Consider the following 12,117-nt stretch of genomic DNA (forward strand, 5'->3'; position numbering starts at 1 on the left):
CAATTCCAGAGTACAGGAAGAACTATATACATAGTAAGGAAAAGTTAGAATCTCTTCTGGATTCTATCTCATCTCTTAGAAGAGAAGAGCTTCGTGCCCCTTTCATGCTTCAGCCTGGCTTTTATTACCTCATGCTGCTGTCTCATGAGCTTCACAAGCTCAGTGTACCGGGCAGCTGTTGCTGGGGAAATGTTGGTCCCACCGCGCTGCACAAGCATGAATTCTTCCTTGTTCATGGGAGCCGAGGGCACCTAAATAAAGAAAAGAAGAAAGCAAACATTAGAATTAATCACTTCTAAAATACTATGCCTTCATGGATACCTCCTTTTGTATCCCAGCAAGGGGAAATCATATCGTAGCTCTGTTTTACTTAAGCCAAATCGATCTCTACAAAAAACTGATATAGGCTTTTCTAGGTCATGGAGGAAAGCATACAGATGAACTGCTATACTTCAGGGATTTATCCTAAGGAGAACTGCAGAAATATTTTGCACCAGCCAGAGACTTTAAAAAGATGCCTAGCTGGGACTTCTGGTTTGCATTGCGGCGGAACAGGACACAGGAAGGCAGGGCTCTGCCTTCCGCGCCCAATTTTGCCCTGCTGGGGGCCCAGAAAAGGGCCTAAAATCCCCCCGAAGAGGCGATGAAGAGGAGGGGTGCCTTGTTGATCATGGAGAGATGGTGGTCTTTCAGTTCGATCCAAGGAAAGCCCTCCACATTGACAGGGGAAAGACCAGCTACATTCCTGTGGCCGGCCATTAGCTGCTGGCAACCAAAGGGAAAAAAAAAAGCACTATTTAATACATTGTAAAATCATGTTTGGAACTGGGTGAGAATACTGATCCTTTCTTTACTATTTTACAACTGAATTTCCTGGGAAAGGCTCCCAAGAAGCTAAAAACCTCCAAATGTAAATGGAAGCGGTGTTTTAATTTTATGGGGGACAGAAACATACAATATTGAAGTGGAAGAAACATAAAGCTACAGTTTCGATAAATTTGAGAACTGAGATAACTGTTAAGATTTTCTCTTTAAAAAAAACTGAGGCGAAATATAAGAAATCAATCCTTTAAGAGTGGAAAATGGACTTTGAATGACATCTAGTGGTGGATTTGTGTATAGCACCATAATTTGCTTTGCTTGGTGATTCCTACCTTGGGAGAACAGCTGGCAATAAAGGAAAATATTTTGGCATACTTATCATCCTGACCTTCTTGGATTATAAATATTTACTGAGCTTGGACTTTTAACTTCAAGAGCTAGTGGGAGAGAAAGAAAAAATTGACCTTGGACTATACCTGGCTGGGAGAGGCTTTTGAGCTGTTTTCAGAGAGATTGAACATTTTGAACACTTCAAACATTGTGGATTACTTGCCTGACTGACAATTTTTGGGATACTTGAGACAATGGATTACTATAAAGTATTGCTTTCAGAACTAAACCTATACTTTGGAATCTATTGGATTATAAAGGATACATTTAAAGACCAGAAAACTAATCTCCAGGAATGATGCCTCAAGAAAAAACAAACACCTTTCAGAAAGAAATATATTCTATGCTACAACTAATTCACCAAACAATTGTTGAATACAAAGAGGACATAAAAATAAATCATAATGAGACTAAAAACAATTTAGACAATATAAATGAGCAAATCTCCAAATTAAATCTACAACTAGAAAGCTCCCAGATAACAACTACAAAGTATGAACAAATAATCCAGAAATCAGAAGACGAAACAGAGGAAATGGATTTAGAGATGGAAGAGATAAAAGAAGGGAAATATAAATGACTATATACAAACAAAATACTGCAAGACTTAGCTATAACAATGAAAATGCAAAAAAAAAATTACCCCTTAGGTCTGCAAAATATATCTGATGGCAAGGAAAAATATTTTTAAAAAGGGAATATAGAGCTGTTAAGGGAAATGTCACAACTTGGGAGACGGAATGAAATGGAAGAGAAATGGAGGGAGAAAGGAACTGGGAGTTGTTTAAGGAATATAAATGGATGGAGTTCCCCCCTAAAAATATCCTTCCTAAATTTTTTTCCTCATGCCAAGCAATTTTTACAAAAATAGAAAGAAAATTCCTGGGTAATCTAATTGCCCTGGCTTGGAAAGCAACTTGGCAAAGAAAAAAAGCAAGAGTCCAATTTAAAAAACAGAAGGTTTGGCCTTTTAGAGGGGGCATGTTTAAATACTTCTTTGAATAAGATTAAAAGAATGGAAGACCCTTAGATATAATTAGACTTTTATAAAGAAAGACATGATTTAGAATTAGGATAGCATTTTTTCTTTTTTTTGATATGGGAAATATGAAGATAGGACGATTTATTTGAATAAAACTTTCAGCTATATAAATGTAATTAATATTGAGAAAATCATAACTGATAAAGATATTTCAAATACTGATGGGAAATCAAACTTTAACAAGAGCACGAAAAACAGGATATGGATTAACGAATTGACGTTATTGATTTATGAATTGATATTATTGTTATTTGTATGATATTAGTAAAATATGAAAAAGATGCTTATGTCTAACTCTGTATACATTAACAGTACCAAAAATTGTAATGGTGTAATGAAGGGAAAATGGAAAAAATATGGAGAAGGAGGATCAGGGGAAAAATACTGGATCGTGTAGTATTGAACAGATTTATATTGAAGAAGTTAATGTTAAATATTTGAACCCAGACAACATGTTGTTTACTAAGCAATAAAGACTGTAATTTTTAAAAATTAATAAAACTTTTATATATATATATATAAAAGATGCCTAGCTGGAGGCCCTTTTCTGACAAGGGACCAGAGGAATGTAATATAGGGAGTACAATGGGCTCAAATCCCAGCCTATGATCCACCTGTCGGGTTTCAGGTGAAACTCCCATTGTCCCCTAAACATTCCCCTAAACCTGTTTGGCTTGCACCTCATTTTTCACACCTCAAGGGGGAAACACAGGACAGAATTAAAACCAATCAACACTAAGAGGATCAGCTCAACTTTGCCCAGGCTCCATTTTCCCACTTCAAAGAGAAAGCCAAGCCCTCTCTGCAGGAGGATTTCAGAGTAATGGTACTGAACAAAAAATAGCCTTGGGGTGCAGCTTCTGGCTAGAGATGAGGCTTTCCTTCTGAAAGCCCTGCCCCTAACATCATCTGGCATATCCATGGAGGCGAAGGGGCCAGTCCTCCAATCAGATGCAGTTTCCATGCTTGACATAAGAACTGCCCTGCTGGGTCAGATCAATTTGTTTTGCTCTGGCCCAGATTCTATTGGTCTGATCGTTCTTACAAACATGACCTCTGTTTGTACATTTGAAAGCTCAGGTCATGCCTAAATTGAAATGGAAGATTTTGACAGCCTCTTCATTTCTTTAAAATCAGAAAGGGCAAAATAGAGTAAAATCCTGGCTGCAGGCACTCAGATTAATTGAAAACATTCAATTGGCCAAAACCTTCTAAGATTACAATATTCTTGCATGAGATCATTAAAATATCATCAGATTTCAGACATTTCCTTGAACTGAAAAAGTTGCCAACTCATTTTAAATGAAGTTCTCTTGGAAGTCTCATAAGCCAGATACTCCAATTTCTGCCATCAAAATTGCTTCACGCTTGAAAGAAGATGATGCTAAAGAAGTGGGATGTTGGCAAATTTTACAGTTGCCAGACAGCTCATCTACAAGTCAAGGGACATGCTCCCTCCCTAGGTGGACAGAAAACAACTTGCCTTACTTATGTCGACTGGGAGCCCGCTTTGTGATGCCTCAATCATGGGGTCCAGCCCTTTGGACTGACATAGGAACAGCTTGGCCCCCTCAATGTCATTCTGCTGCTTTGCTCGGAGAGCTGCCTGTTTCAATTGCTTCTTCCGGTTTTCTAAGAATGCCAGCTGCTGTTGAGCTGCAGGGATGAAATACTATTCATAGTAATGGTAAACACAAGAAAGGAAATTTTCCATGTGGATGTGGGAAACTCATCGTACAATCATGCACTAATTTGGTCATGCTCTGTGCAAAACAATTGCCATTTAACAACAGTGCTGGTGGTATGAGAAGACATATACTCAGACGATTTTGAATATTTGTAAATCTGTCCCTTTCTCTGGTCTTGCTATGTTGCCCCAGTGTGATGGGTCTGTAAGTGTGTGTGTGTGTTCCTGGGAGGAATGAGTGAAGAATGTGTACACCAAGAAGGTATACTCCCAACAAGAACACCCAATGGTGAAGGTCATCCTAGCTACCTAGCTAAAGCATTTAGATACCTATTATTGGGCAGAAGTGATACACAAATATGCAGGAGGGAAATTATCACTTTCGTGACAAAAGCAAAGGTATAATTTCATACTGCATGGGAGAAAGCAGGGAGAAACCTATCAAAGAACTAATATGTAGCTGGAGAGTTGCACCAGTACCCAAATATGGGAGAAATTTCTTGAGAGGTTCTGTCCATCCTAGTCAACCACCTGATCATCAGCGAAAAGTGCAACAGAACAGATACTTGAATTTGCCAGCTTTCTTCTTCCCTGTCTGACTCAAAATCTTTATGGATGCCACAGAATGCAAGCCACCGGTTTACATTATTGACTGGGTTGAGGACACCAGCGGCAAGGTGATGCAGAAGAAAAAGGAAATTAGTAAAATAAAAAACACACTTACCTTTTGCAATCATCTTTGGAGCACTTTTACCAGTTGGTGCTGGCTTTGAAGCTGCAGAGGCAGCTTGTGAGCCTGGCTGATGGGGCAGTTTCGGCTGCACTGAAGGGGCTGGCTTGGATGACAGAGGAGAGGTGTCAGGCTGAAAGAGCAAGGATCATGCCTATGAAGTAATTCCTTATGTGATTCAGCACCAGGAACTGCCCTGATGGGTCAGACCAATTCATTTTGATTGAATATACAATGATATATTCAACAATTTAAAAAATCCAAACAGTATTGGAGGTATGGCAGATGCTTTCAGTGGTGTCTATTGAAAAGTGTATTACTGCAATAAAATCACAGAATCCTAGAATTGTAAAAGGGCAATTTAGATCAGCAAGGCCAACCACCTGCTCAGTTCAAGAATCCAAATTAAAACATCCTCAATAGATGGCTGTCTAATCTCTGTTGGAACACATCCACTGAAAAGGAACACACTAATTCTCCAGGTAATTGGTTCCACTACCAAACTGCTCATACCCCATTTTTTTTCTTTTAACATTCAGTTGAGATCTGCTTTTCTATAATTCATTATTCCCTACGTAGCATGCCGGAATGAGGGCTTTGACTATTCTGTCACATCCTTTCAGATATTTGAAAAGTGCAAAGAAATCCCCCCAATCATCTTTTTTCCCCAAGGCTAAACATACTCAGCATACACCCTAAACATACACTTAAATCTCTCTTCGGGATCTAGTGCTCAGTCCTGATCATCCTTGCTCCCATTTTTTCTTCCTAGGTATGGTAGTCAGAACTAGCCACAATACTCAAAGTGGGTCTGACCTGTGCAGAACAAAGTGAAACAATTACTTTCTCTGACTTCTAAAGTGCATTTGCCTCCCCCCCATCCAGATTACAGTATAAAAGAGTTGGAAGGGACCTTGGAGGTGTTCCAGTACAGCCCCCTACACAAATAGGAGACCTTGTATCATTCCAGATAAATGGCTGTCCAATCTCTTATTTAGAAACCTCCAGGAACTCCCACAACCGGATGTTTGCCTCTTCATGTTCAGTTTGAGATAATTATTCCAAATTCTTTTTCAAAAATACAGTTACCAAACCAGGCATTTCCCGTCTACATATGTGCACTTCATTTCTGATCCTTCTATGTACAGAGTTTGCATTTGTCTCAATTAAATTTCATTCTATTATTTTTAATCTATTTCTCTAGTTTGTCAAGATTGTATTAAAATTTATTTCAGTCTTCTTTTGAACTTTATTTCTATAACGTTCTTCCTCTGAGAGGAAGAGCCCAAAGATGAAACCATCCCAATAAAACAAATGAGGTTTAAAAGCAATAAATATATAAAAAAAATAAGTTCATTATAAGAAACAAAGAACGCAAACTATCAGGCAATCTAAAAGATATCCAGATCCTGGAGTAGCTGATTATATGTTAAAAGGGATAAATTGGGGTCAGGGTGGGGCCAAGAAACACTCTTCGGAAGTTGCGTAATTGGGGTACTGTCATTGAGAAGGTTCTGTTCTTGGTCACTGTACTGTAAGCCAAATTCTCTAATAGGCCATAGGCAGAGCCTTCCTGTCTGGTCTCAATGCTTGAGATGGATGGTGCTGGGATCTGTCAATCTTGATCAACATTTTAAACCTAGCCCAGTAAATCACAATGATCTAGGACAGCATTTCCAATTCAAAATTATTTGGTCCCTATTATCCTATTTACAATGCCCTTGCTGTACCTTCCAGAGCATTTCCAAAGATCGCCAAAGGATGTGTGGGAATTCAGTCAAGATTATATTATGGTATGAATCTCTGATCAAAGCTAATCTGATCCAGGTTGGGTCATAGTGGTGCATTAGCTGAAGCGGTACAGATCCTTCTTACCAATACAGTCACCTGTGCCTCCAGTGACAGACTGGCATTGACACTTCCCAAACCACACATCCGTTCCTTTAGAAGGAAAACTACTTCATCTAGAACAGACCACCTTCTTAATGGCCAGGACTGAGGATCATTTGAACCCAAAACCTCTGAAAGGCACTATGTTACCCACTCTAATGACGTGGTTTTCCATGCTAAAATCTAGATTACACAAATGACATGATCCTGTTATCAGTTGAACTGCAAAAAAGAACAATAATTATTCTTCAAATATTTGGGCTTAATTAATATATGCACACAAATTAGTTAGGTGTCAGCAAGACAGATCTGTCTCCTGTTACCTGCACAAATGTTTGCCATAGTCATAATTTGAATCTCTTCAAAGAATAGTCTTGGCATTTCTTTGATCCATTCCGTCCACTTTATCTGTTGTCCTCCCCTTCTACTTTTCTCAACCTTGCGAACCATAGTTATTTGTTGTTGTTGTTTTTTTTAAAGGCCCTATATCAAAAGTGCTATTTTAAGAGAAAGATAGCCATCCCAGCTCTCAGGAAGATAGAGGAGAACCCTCAGTTATGACCATTTAGGCCGAGCAGAATACTGATCTTTTGCAAGAGCCTTTTGGGTGAGTCCTTGTGATTGGAATACGTCTGGCCCTCTTTGTTAACTGCAAATCTTGCCTGAAGGGCAAAGTGGAAAATGGCACGGGTGCCTAGGTTCCTACTAGGTTTGCTTCAAGTAGCACGTGTACACATGCTGTGTTAGGATGTCAAGAATCCCTCAATATATACTGTATGACAGTGATGGCGAACCTTTTAGAGACCGAGTGCCCAAACTGCAACTCAAAATCCACTTATGCATCGTCGGGTGCCGGGTGGGTGTGGCCCATTGGGTGGGCATGGCTGTGGTGGTAACAGCACACTGGGTGGGACTAAAAAGTTTAATCAATCAATTCCAACTTTGCAAGATCTTTTTTTTCCCCGCAAGAAGTTGAAATTGACTTGAACCTTTTTTTTTTGTACACAGCGAAAAGGTTTTATAAAACCCAGCTGAAGGCCTAGGACTGGGGCGACGGCGCCCATGCCCACAGAGAGGGTTCTGAGTACTGCCTCTGGCACCCGTGCCATAGGTTCGCCACCACTGCTGTATGAGGTTCAGGGAAGGGACAGGAGACAGTCATTGTTCCAGCCTTCAGCAATAGATTGCTCCCCCTCCCCTGAGACCAGTTAACACTTTCCCTGGTGGTGGGCAGGAGAGTTGAAGACCCCAAACACTGTATTTCACTTAGCTGCCTTCCCCAATGATATCTCACTTCATAAAATTTCTTGATAGTTTTTAGCTCTAATTCATGAGAACTGTTCTCTAAAAGCTGTTCAGATTTGCTTTTAAACTTTCTATTTATTGGTTTCTATCACCTTTCCGCTCTTGCAATTTCAAATCACACGTCCTCCTCCATTCAAATAATCCCACGTTCAAAAATAAATCTCATTCCTCCCGACTTTTTCATAATTAGCCAAAGACACAAAGTCACACCTTTGCTAGGAAAACATACATACTTACTTATATTATCTCTGTGGTATTTGTGGTTGGTTTTGCTCCCTTTAGTTGTTAAATTTCAAATCACTGTTTGCTAACATTCAAAGTGCATCAAATTCAGTTATCTTTAAAGGTGGAAGACTCTCTTTCACATAACCATATGTGCCTCATTTTCACTGACTCTCACTCTATATCATTTTAAAATGTTTGTTATTTTTAACACACTCATTTTTATAATTTTATATGCCCCGATATATATGATTTTAATTTATTTCAATGCTTATTCAACTAAGTAAGGACTTTACAAGGCTTTTTTCCCCAGTGTTTTCTAGCTTTCTCACTTTTGGGAATGTCAGTTTTTCTCCATGCTCAGAGTTTAACATTATAGATCTGTAAGGTTCTGTCTATATAATTCCCAGGATGCGATATAAATGCAAGAGTGAAAATTAGCGAACACATAGTGAAGCTGTCTTCTTCTCACATTTACTTGCCAAATGTGTATGAAATTAATTTAGCACTTCTGAGTAGGAGATAAAGGCACATATTTTCCCATATCTAGCTTTGCTCTTACCGTAGTTGTGCAACACAGTAAGAAGTACAGTATGGCATAATGTTTCTAATCAAGATGGTCTTTGGCTCTGGCTAAGGAGAAACTTAGATCATTTTGATTAAACTTCTTCCCACCTCTGCACAGTAAAATAATTAGAGGAAACTTTTTCTTCTTTGTCTCTTGCAAGTTCATTTGTCACCCACAGAAGAAAAGGGGCCTTCTCTGTAGCAACTCCTCAACTTTGAAAGTCATCCTGTGATACAGAGGCTCCATTCCTCCCGGACTGTCCCCAGCAAGAGGTGGCAGGAACTCCAACATGCTGCTGGCACTCCTGATAAAACAATGCCAACCAAAGCAGACATGAAGGGTGGCACTTTGGCTTTTTTTTATAGCATAAGGTGCAATTGCTGCAGGTAGTTTAAGAGGTGATTGGGTTGGTTACACAATTTAAAATAAAAAGGGAAACAATATAATCAATTCCACCCAGAGAAGGTGGCAGCTACAAATAGGTGAAAATATATACTTGGTCTGATTAGGGTTTCTAGCAGCTCCCAATTTATACCCAGTTCTGTCAACCGTGGCACACACATGTTGTTGGAGGAAAGCATTTAAGATCTTGCCTAGTACTTAGTCCAACCTTTTTTGTCTCTTCTGCATCTTCATCCTCGTTTGCCAGTTTCATCGCTGTTTCAAGGATCCCTCCCAAACTCTGATCTCCTGGCAAAGATTCCATTCCTTGGATAGGAGGGAAACCTGCCAAAGATGACAAAACACTAAAGGTGAAATGATAGTAAATTTAAATATGGCATCCTTGCCAGCTGCTTGATGTCATTCTTGGCTACTTGGCAGTCATTCACTCACTCATTACTAAGGAATCAATTTCTTCATGTATTTAAATAACACTATAGAGTTTGATCTACTCAGAGTGCCACAGACTACAATTGGATTCCCAAGATGCCATCCACAGAACTGAAGATTTTGTGCTAAAAAGGAGCACAACTGAGATCACAGCCTTTGTGGTTACGAATGGAAATGAGGTACACAGCTATTTTGGCATTGGTTGCTTTGAAAAACCTAAGAAATCCTTTCCCAACCTGAGACCCCTTCAGATGTATCGTGTTACATTTCTCAACATTTCCAACCAGTATTGTTATTGTTAGCCAGAGTCGCTCTGAGAGGTCTCTAAAGTTGATAAATAAATAATGAAAACTGAAAATTCAACACTGTGGGATGGCACTAGGTTGGCACTGGTAAAGTCAAGAGCTAGAAAAATAATCTATTTGGGAGTCGTTTTGTGTTATCGCATTATGCTGCTGTAAGAGGACAGAATTTATCAAACACATCCTTTTCTTCCTGTCAGATCAAGAGGATGCTTCTGTAAGCATGCTATAGGCTGGATGCAATAATATATTGCATTCCATCGCTACCGTGTAAACTATGGTGACAACACTGGGTTCTGGTGGATCACCAATTCTCCAAATGCAGATAGTGCCCAAGACTACCACAACGTGGGGTTGTGAAGCGGAAGGAGTCTCGGGTAAGAAGTATGAGGGTAGCACAGAAGGTAGGGGAGGTCCAGTGTAAGCTACATGTGAGTTGGGAGGGGTGATGCATGCACATACGTGAGCGCAGGAAGGCTGGGGAAAGAGGTGAAGGGTGTGTGTGTGTATGAGAGAGAAAGAGAGAGAGAGCACAGGGAGGCCGGGTGCGAGCCAGGGGGAAGGAAGATGTAGCGCGAGCAAGCCAAGAAAGGCAAGTGGTGGGGTGAAGATGTTTCCAAGCGACTAGTGATCTTCCCTGCCCGGCTTGCCCATTGACTTTGCTTTTAGGAGGCTGGCAGAGGTCAGGGATCACATGACTAAAGGATGCTGCAACTCATCATAAGCGCAAGCTGGTTGCCAAATGCCTGAATTTTCTTTGCCTCACTCTGAGGGCGCTGCAATGGCTGGAATTTCAAGGACTGTTTGTAAGTCCCTTCATTCAGTGCCATCACAGTCACCGAACAAACGGTCGTAACTCAAGGACTACCTGTAGAAAATTATGAATGGCAAAGAAGCTTCTCTAAAAGTGTTTTAGAAAGCAGTCTCCACTCACAGAGGCCAATGGCAAGACCAAGCAGTCTTGATTAGCACTCACGTGAACACAACAGATCTGATGTAATCAAGCAAAGCAAAACCTGAAATGAACTGACATACTTCAGGCTGAAAATAAAACTCTCACATGCTGTATATAAAAAGATTCTTGCATAGCCAGGAGTGGGTGAAGCTTAAAACTCTCCTTAATGTGCCCTTCTTTATTTGTAGGTAAAATATCATGCAGAGGAGTTTTCAAAAGGGAAAAGGCTACCTGTAGAGGGAAGAGATGCAATCTGCTCCGTTACTTGCCATACTCCTGGATATGCTTTCCTAAGGATACTGAAAGCCTAGAGAAACCCTGAAGCAAACAACATAACTAGCAGAATTGGAAATTAGATACCTGGTGGCACAGGCAGGTCAGCAAACTCCACGGGTTTCCCTGCTTTATGAGCTCTGATAGCCTCTTGATATTGCTGGGAGAATAAAAAAAAAAAATCAATAAGCTACAAGCTTCCTTTAAGAACATGGTCTTTGTGTAACAAGATTGGTTCTGCCCAAGTGGTTGCTATAGTATTATTTTTATATCTTCAACAGGAACACCAAGAATATTCTCAAATAATCGTTCAGTCAATACTGCTAAGAAAGAATATAACAGCAATCTTGATATACTCCATGTAACTCCTAGGATTCTGGCAATGACAAATGGGATTTGTAGCCCAACATACCGTTGTTGTTGGAGAAGGCTGCTATAAGAAGTGTTCATTAGAAGGCCTGGCTTGCTTTGCTGCTATTGTCAATGCCAACAATGCCAAGGGGTTATAATTTGAAATCTTTCTATTGCACATCAAATGCAAGCACCGCAGAATAGAATGCTCTTTGATGAGCTGCCAATGGGGCCCTTTAATTCATGTCACTTGAATACTGTGAAGCTATTCTGCAATGTGTACTTTTTTAAAATATATAAATAGATTGCTTTGTTCAAAGATCTATCTTGTTAACATGCTGTCTATAGTGGTGAATTTCTGAAGGCATTCAGGCTGAAATTCCCTTTTCAAGAAAGTATGGAGGCTTCCTTTTTCCATAAAGAAATAAAAAGCAGAAGAAATGTGGGGGGGGGAGTGGAGAGCAAACTCTAACTGTTCTGAGAGTAGCCCACTAGTGATCGTTTTTCTAAAGAGCAACCAAGTGGTACATTTGACACTAACATTATATGCTTATTATTATTATTATTATTATTACTTTAATTTATACCCCGCCCTTCTCCCGAAGGACTCAGGGCGGCTTACAGGCAAATAAAAAACGAAACTATACAATAAATATCTAAAAACAATTAAAATATATATTAAATTAGCCTGTTATTTTTAGAAAAGTTATAAAATCCCTATTAAAATCCCTATACAATCCCCCCCCTAG

The 12,117-nt window shown here is 39.7% G+C and overlaps 1 protein-coding gene across 1 annotated transcript in view; it reads right to left on the reverse strand.

Annotated features, from left to right (window-relative positions):
- CC2D1A (coiled-coil and C2 domain containing 1A) overlaps positions 1-12,117 on the reverse strand; it is a 54,367-nt gene that overhangs the window by 23,766 nt on the left and 18,484 nt on the right. Inside the window, exons 12-16 of the mRNA XM_015827489.1 lie at positions 11,105-11,177; positions 9,267-9,382; positions 4,666-4,804; positions 3,738-3,910; positions 129-251 (exon numbers count right to left, since the gene is read on the reverse strand). Of these exons, the coding sequence (XP_015682975.1) occupies positions 129-251; positions 3,738-3,910; positions 4,666-4,804; positions 9,267-9,382; positions 11,105-11,177 (624 nt within the window). The remainder of the gene's footprint in view (positions 1-128; positions 252-3,737; positions 3,911-4,665; positions 4,805-9,266; positions 9,383-11,104; positions 11,178-12,117) is intronic.

Source organism: Protobothrops mucrosquamatus, unplaced genomic scaffold (genome assembly GCF_001527695.2).
Source record: "Protobothrops mucrosquamatus isolate PMUCROS unplaced genomic scaffold, P.Mucros_1.0 scaffold_215, whole genome shotgun sequence".
NCBI classification, from domain to species: domain Eukaryota; kingdom Metazoa; phylum Chordata; class Lepidosauria; order Squamata; family Viperidae; genus Protobothrops; species Protobothrops mucrosquamatus.